This window comes from Alligator mississippiensis, chromosome 15 (assembly GCF_030867095.1).
Source record: "Alligator mississippiensis isolate rAllMis1 chromosome 15, rAllMis1, whole genome shotgun sequence".
In the NCBI taxonomy this organism is placed as follows: domain Eukaryota; kingdom Metazoa; phylum Chordata; order Crocodylia; family Alligatoridae; genus Alligator; species Alligator mississippiensis.
Genome location: NC_081838.1, coordinates 33,321,287 through 33,329,541, shown reverse-complemented (window position 1 = coordinate 33,329,541; position 8,255 = coordinate 33,321,287). Strand labels below are relative to the sequence as shown.

Here is an 8,255-nt window from a genome sequence, read left to right as displayed (position 1 = left end):
GTTTTCAAGTTTTATTATTGCTGCAGTTGTTTTTTTTGGTGCTGTGGGTCTTTGAGAGGTGGATTTCAGCTTCTTATTATTCAAATAGCAGTGGCTGTTGCTTTTACTGTCCTGCCCTAATTTCACATGAGTTTCTGTTCATTTAAATATGAGCATACACATGGGACATGCGAATTACAGCCCCAAGATACTGAGATGGAAGTAAAGAGAAGGAATGAATGACGTTTAGAATGGGAAGAGCTTTTTAAACCCAATTTGTACCCTAGCAGGTTTTAATGCCATAAAATTTTGTAAATGAAATCTTCACTCTTATTACAGAAGATGGTGGGTACTGTATTTTTCTTTCTTCTCAATGTAATTATACTGACTATCCCAACAGAAATTTTTTTTTTCAGCCAGCTATCTTTCTGACCAGATGTGAGCATTTAGTTGCTCAAAATTAAAAATGTCAGTGGCATATTTCTAACATGCAGTATACTGAACCACTGCTGTAGGTGGTGCATCCAAGCGGAGTTCCGAGTCAGCCATGTTATGGTGTGCCCAGGGACGTACGTTGGTCCAGTGATATTTTAATGTCCTTTTTGTCAATTTAAAAGGTTGGAAGGGACTGTTACGTAGTTCACAGCTAGGTTTCCAGCACTAAGTTAGTTTTTTAAGTATTACTATTTTCAATTGGTTTTGATGAATGTAATAGTGATCTTTACCTATTTAATGCCTTACAACCTTAATTTTTTCCATGCAGAAAATTAAGTGGATGCTTGTACCTGGGAAAAAGTGGTGCTTGCAAACTCTGTGTTACAATTGTTTAAAAATCATCCTGCGCCTTGTTTGGCATGAGGCCTAGCTAGCTAGCATCATTTCAAAAGAGAGCTGAGAAATGAATTGAAGTTAATGGTAGTCAGTTTGAACATTTACTAGAATAAATATGTTATAATGTCAGTGGGTCCTGACTTTTACACCACCCTCTTAAGATTTCTAGTTTTCTTTCTTAAAATTTACCATTCTTTCCTTGCCCCTCTTACCCCAGGCAGTAATACTCTTGTATTCTTTTCCTTAATACTCTTCCACTTTAGAATTACTGATTCCTGTTTAACCACATACATTCCGGTATCCCCAGTTCTTTGACCTACATACAGCTCATTGTAATAATTGCTGTAGTGTTGCACATGAGGTAATTTAGAAGTTTGTATACCTGATTCATGTGATTGGATTGCAAAGAAAACACTGGGACTGATAAAGAACTGGGTTGGGAGTACTGTTTACTGGGAAGTGGGGAGGGAGGTAGTTGCAGGCAACGTGAGATAAAACAAAAGAAAAAGATAGTTGGGAGACATTCAAAATGGGCCTTGTGTTAAACTCAGAGTAGGATACAGGACTAGCCTACAGAATTAGGACTGATGTTTGGTTTGAGGTTTTTCCAGTTCAGAATCCATGTGTTAAATATAATGGGAAAAGAGACTCAGCCTTTAGTTGGCTGTACAGTGGAGAACCCTACTCAAATATGCTTTAGAAGCAAAAATCCAAGAGCCTTGATGAAGAATACACATATTGCCCAAAAGATAGCAGAGCTGAGCTTCGTAAAGTATCTATTTAATTTTTACATACTTAGGCCAATTTTTACAGTTCTTGCGTGTTGCTGGAACAAGTTGGCTGAATACGAGATGAGCTTTTAGCTTTCCCAAAGAAGTAATGAATGTCAGCTTCCATCCAGTATAACTGTTTGAACTGTGCCTAGACTTCAAACGTGACTGGGGGAAACGCTATTTATTTAAATTGCAGTGTAAATTCCTTTTGTACTCTTTGTTTGAATTATTCCACTATGTAGTTTCATATTTGACTATGTATTAATCTTTTCAGCAACTCTATTACATTTTCTTGTGCATTGTTGAAGCGGTATGGTTTGTCAGTGCATATGGACCAACTAAATGTTTGATATATTTATAATAGACAAGGAAGGAACGAATGACATGCCTGAAATAAAAGAGACGGGAAGGACTTGTGATTCTTGGCAAAGTGATCTGTGGACACAGGTGAAAGACAAATTAACAGAACACTTGCATCACAGCACTGTATTCCCAGAAAGCATCCCACATAAATTTGATTATATGCACCAAGATTTCCTTTTGCAGCAATGCAACCTTCATCCAGCAAAGCATAAACCAGAAGAATACAAAACAAATATGGAAAGCCATGATTTTATCAGCACTGGACATTATGAAGTGACAATACTGGGTAAGTGACAACTAGTAGATCCCCTGTTTGGAAAGCATTGAAATCTTAATGAGGTATGGTTTTGTAGCATTCTCATAGTTTAACAAAGAATGCTGTTTCATTTTTTTTGAAGTTGAATGGACTACTCCAGTTTGTCCAGTGCTTATTTGGGCATTAGAAAAGAAAACTAAAGGAATTGTTTCTTTATAAGCAGTCTTGTTACAGATATGAATTTTGGTTATTTTAAAAAATATTATTGAGGTGCTAAGCCAAACTCCAAGGTTAAAGTTGAGTTGAGATTTTTGCATTTAAGTCACGGCTCTTCAAATTCTGAGAAGGTATTTGTAATTTGAGAGAAAGGGCCCATTTTAAAATCATGTATCTAAAATCTAGCACCCGTTGAATGTTTCTTTGTCCAAAATATATTTTAAAATAAAGGAAAACAGATTCCTCAGACTATATGTAGTAGTTCTTTGAAAGCCAGTACAAGAATTGTTGAAAATGTCATCCCTCTGTTAACTGACATTGCAAATCTTGAAATATTTTAGTAGCTCTACTTTCCATACAGTTAACACTCGTAGCAAATTTTGTGGGTATTCATTTGAAGAATGTGGGTTGCAATTAAGATATTAAGCGGTAAAATTATGGACAGGCTCTGTTCAGTAGGTCAGGTCACTCTTAATTGGAGCTATCCTGATATCAACAGCAATTTACTCAATCATACGTCCTCTTCAGCTAATTTGCATGCATGAGAGCTATTGATTGAAATGAGCAAGTGGTGTAAGGGAACTGGATATGTCATGAGTACTCCTTTAACCTCATCTATTACTGGATTGGTTCCAATAGTCATGGCTCTTAAAGTACCATGGCTGCATTATGATAAAATAAAGGTCAAATTCATCCTGACCCTTCATCTGCTTTATGTTCCTTCTGAGTAGCTCAAAGCAATAAAATGTACTAATGAATTTATACTCAGTCTTTAAAATTAAACATATAAATAAGGGCACATGCATCGAGGCTACTCCGACATGCTGTAATTACAGCGCATCGGAGCAGACTCGACTTACTGAGTCTGCTGGAATGTGGTAATTACCGCACTCCATGAGACTCCAGCATCACGTGTATCAGCATCTCCACGGTGAAAAATGGCAGTGGGGGTGGTCTAAAGCTCATTGGAGCCTTCTCCCCCCCCCCCCCCCCCAGCCTCCCAGAGCACATGTAAATGCTCTTAAAGTTGATGAATATTTCAACTCCTGAAAACTACTATGTGACATTAATATATTTGTGTTTATTATTTAGCAGTCATCAAATTGAAATTTTGAAATGAAAAAGATAGGGAAATTGCTTGCCAAAACCTGTTAAGCTGAGTTTCAGGCTGAGGGTTTATGTGAGTAACTTTTTAAAAGTTTTGGCATCATTGCGAGCATTCTAAACCTCGGAAATTTAATTAAGATTAAACTTAAAAGAAATCTAGACACGTGAGGCTACCAAGCAACATCAGCTCCACTGCAAGCTCTGAGGTGGAAACATCTAAAAATTAGTTTAATATACTCTGGGCTGCAAGCATTTTTAAATCCTTTAATGGTTGTTATATGGTTATAACATTGTCAGTACATACATATATACACATACATATACATGCATATATATATGTGCCGACGTATATAAGTATACATATGTTTCTGCAGAAACTTACTGAATTGCAATTGTTTGGTACCTAATGGAAAAGAGGGGACTAGGTAAAAATCTTCTGACAGCTTAACTGTACAGATTGAAATGCTTAGTTTTGATGGAGTAACTGGTCTTCAAATTTTTTTTCCTCTTCAGATGTAAATATTTCATGAAACTCTTGCAAACTGCAGATGAAATATTTTGCTACGGTAATTCTCTTTCTTAACAGGTATAAACCGTGATGTAGCTATTGATATTGCATTCTTACCTCTACTTTGTCCTGAATATCCCCATTTATTTCAAACGGAGAATATTCAGAATGGTGCATTATTATCCTGTATGAATTGCATCTCTGTGCAGCAACAGGAGACCACCATCAATGAGAGGCCTTGTGACGTGTTTCCACTTTCAGGTAGGATTTACTCACTGGTGGATTTTCTTGTTTTATCTCTAACCACAAGTTTTGACTCTGTGACCAAGTATCAAATTGTAGGGCAGGCACCACTTTCCATAGTATACACATGCATTTATGCCAGACTTTTTTACTAATAGTATAGATATCATATCAGATTATTTGGGCCAGTCTTTCACTTGCCTTTTTTGCATTGACAAGGCATCAGTCTTAAATAAGTGCTAGAACAAGTTGATACCTGAGTACCTAATATATAGGCATGTTGAGGCACTTAAGAATCCTGAATGACCTATATTGTACATGCAGTTGTTTGCTGCTACAGAATTGTATTGGCAGGGAGGCCAAATGTTGAGTATTTGTCTGAGTTTGGTCCATAAGTGGAAGAGCGTAGTTAGCAGTCATTCGTTCTTTTTTCACTAATATCGCTATGAGGAGCTGGCTTTCAGTTGACAGGTATAGGCTGCAGTATTTATGTGCTTGGTAATTGTTTGACTTTTAAATTAAGGTTTCGAGTATTAGCCACCAATTAAAAGGACAGTAAAGCTCATTAATTAATGCTTGTACCTTGCTTCAAAGATGTAAAATACTACAGAAGTATTAAATAGAAGTAATAAATAAAAACACTTGCATCTTTGTTTATGCTTAAAATCATCTGATATGTGAAACACCTTGAATAAGACCTTCTACATTGACTAAGGACTTCTGACACTATTCTTAAAGTGTGTACAAGTTTGAGTTTACCTTCATCTGTATGAGATATCTACCTGTGTAGTAGTTGAACTTATATATTCATATGTTTTTTGATAGATTAGCACATAGCAGGCCAAGTTATCCTTTTCACTAAAAGAAAGGAAAGATGCATGGCTCATTGCTTGTACACAAAATGTCAGTTAAGAATTTGTTTTACAATATGTCATCTGTTTGCCTTCTAGATGAAATTGTAAAAGCGGCAACTGACCTAGACAAACAGCGTGTCATCTGTATCTTGGACATCTGTCATTTGGGTGAAGATAAAGTAGAAGTCTTTCTGAGCAAAATCTATAGGATAACGGAGCCTGATGTGGTGACCCCTGTGTAATTTTAAAAATACGTTATTTTGATGTTTGTCAGAGTTAAGCATTTAAAGTTTTATGATGTCTTATGACAGAACGTTTGTAATGATAGTCAAAGTATTACAAAGGAAAGCTTGGTCCTTTGTGTCTGAAAGCATTAGAAAGTGTTATAAACATGGTTGGTTGCTGTTGCTTTTGTATATACTGCATTGGATGAATCAACATCTGTCAGCACCCAATTGACAGATTTATTTTTTTTATATATATACATTTGACAATTAAGCAAAAAGACTGGCTGAGTAATGGAATATTGAAACATATTCTGTCTGTTTTCAATGGGACTGGTTTGCACATATGCAGCAGAAGAATTTGGTTTTAAAGCACCCAAGTGATTGTCCATAGCTCATCGGACCCTACCATCATTGCTGTGGGGCAACTTGTGGGCTTACTCGTGTGCAATGTTCTCAGTTTAACTCCAGGAGAAGTTACTGTCACACAAACTGACCATGTGAATTGCCCCATTGCTTGTTGTTTTGGTTTGGTAGAGCCCAAGAAGCTAATTTGGGTGTGAAACAGAATTATGCTTTATTCTGTGGAAAACAGATTTTAGAGAGAGGTTGGCTAGCTGGTAGGGAGAAACTTTCCCTGCTGCCAACAACTTTTCTGTGGATAGACAACTTCGATCTTCAGTGGTTTCAGTTCTGCTGTCTAATATAAATTACTTTAAATAAACAAGGAGTGACTTCTCTGTATTTAGTATATTATAATCTGGTAACTAGATGTGCACTTAATATGTTGTGATGGATATCTACATACCTGGGGCACCAGGTCTAAGTTTGAAAATGTTGTCAGTGTACTTAGAGCATCATCCCTGCTACAGGTATGTGTTACTGCTAATAGTATTGTTTGAAAATAAAAGTTGTTATTTAGGTAGACGTATCTTTTTTCTTTCTGTTTTGCATTTTATATTTTAAGTACAAGATATAATGTAGGCTCTAGGGTTAAGAAAGAGACTAGCCTCCAAACTGAGCCATGCTGACTATGCCAGTAGATTTTTTTTTGTACAGAGTTGCCGTATTTTGAGTAGTTCTCATAACTCCCTTTTGATGCAGTATAGCCCAGGAAAGTGCTGCATGGTTCTTAAAGTATTGTGCTATTCAAAAAGGCTCAGGACAAAATAAAAAGACGGTGTACTATAGGTTAGCAAAAAACTATTTTGTAAAGGGTCCTTTTTGTTTCACTATTCATTTCATTCAGTGTTGCTAATGTTAAACTAAAGTCATATCCATTATGAAACTCGTTTAAAATCATAATGCTTTGTCATATCTCTCATACCCCAGGATCACACAGGGCTTTGTAGAACCTATGCATATTGAAGGAATCATTTTTTTTACTGCTGAAATAAAGCTACTGCTGAGTTTAAATGTCACTGGAGCCTTGTGTATTCCCTGCCTGTGTTCCCAACTCTAACTTTTATTTTACTTTTATAAATGTTTCTAATTTTCATAGTTGCAGAGAAAACCAAGGAAATGTGAACTAAATACAGACTGGTGCTGAGAAACCTCTATGCAGAGTGCCCAATTTCATCTTAATATGGACTGGTTAATTTTCAAACCTAAAGATTAAAATATGTCTGGCATATTAGAATTTACAAATGAGGACAGCCAAAATAAAATGGATTAATTATCAAATAATAAACCATCACCTGTAGTATTATTATTATTATTAATTTTTGTAGATAATTGAATGAGGCAATCTGTTGGGTTTTTTTTTAAATGCAGCTACTGCATTTAAACTACTGAAATTACTGCAATGTTCCAAAAATTTCCACCACAGCAATTCACTTTACCAGAGAATTTAGGTCCAGCTTGTCTCCAATGATATAAAACCTCTAGTATTGCAGCTGTCCCAAGCATACACAACAGGTTTTTTTTTTTCCCCAGAATAAACTGAGAAGTCAAATTCTTGTTTTGTTTCTTTTTTCTTTATTTGCAGCAAGTTCGGTTTCTCTGTATTTTCATCACCTCCCTTTTCTAACTTTGACCACTCTTAAAAAAAACATTGTTAACCTGTTTCTACATACAGTTGAGTCCTATTGAGGCAGTCCCTTTGTGGAAAAATATATACACCTCAACATGCTTTCCAGTGTATGTATCAGTGCAGTTACAAGCATTATTTTATGCGTGGGCTTTGAGGGGAGCGGGTGGCTACCTGTATCCTCCTTTATACAGGCAATATTCTACCATCCCATATTGGCTTCAAAAGGAGTTGCAAGGATTTTTTTGGAAAGCAGAATTGGTGAGAATTCTCCTGTGTTGGGAAGTAGAAAACAGGAGCTAAGACAAGCCACATCCCCAAATGAATTGAAGGACTAATCTTATACACTCCATAATTTAGTAGAGAGTCTGGTATGCTGATAAACCAGACTTTTCAAATATGTTTGAAAGGGGAGATGGGAACATGTGATGCAAGCAAAGTCTAATTGTGTGTGTTGTTTTTAAAAACTTCAGTCTTCTACGTCAGAGGTGTACCCCGTTTTGTGCAACCAGATCCACGTAGTTATACCTGTGCAAGTTCAATATAGACACGCCCTGGTTCTCAAGCAGAATGATTCAAGAGGAGGAAGGACTCCTAAGAAGAGCACATACTTTGCTTAATTCTTCCAGGGCACACGGCTAGAAAAACTAAGCAGGATATGTCTTTTTAAACTGAATTTTCTCTTGCTCTATTTTCTATATCTCTTTTTAACAACCCTGCTTATTTTGACGTGAGATACCTGTGAGATATCCTTGAAGGAAAGAAAATCTTCTGACCTTTTGTAAAAGATATTTGAGATGAAATAGGAGCCTACTGGGTCGCTGTTGGACTGCAGTCGCAGCTAGAATCTGCATGGAAATGACAAGAGAGGG

The 8,255-nt window shown here is 36.4% G+C and overlaps 1 protein-coding gene across 2 annotated transcripts in view; it reads left to right on the top strand.

Moving 5' to 3' along the window:
* The window catches only part of LOC132245813 (RPA-related protein RADX-like), a 32,059-nt gene extending 25,284 nt beyond the window's left edge, over positions 1 to 6,775 (top strand). For both annotated transcript variants that reach the window (XM_059718860.1, XM_059718859.1), the window contains exons 12-14: positions 1,948 to 2,232; positions 4,112 to 4,294; positions 5,227 to 6,775. In XM_059718860.1, coding sequence (XP_059574843.1) covers positions 1,948 to 2,232; positions 4,112 to 4,294; positions 5,227 to 5,372 — 614 coding nt within the window. In that variant the 3' untranslated portion in view covers positions 5,373 to 6,775. The remainder of the gene's footprint in view (positions 1 to 1,947; positions 2,233 to 4,111; positions 4,295 to 5,226) is intronic.
* Positions 6,776 to 8,255: the final 1,480 nt, after the last annotated feature.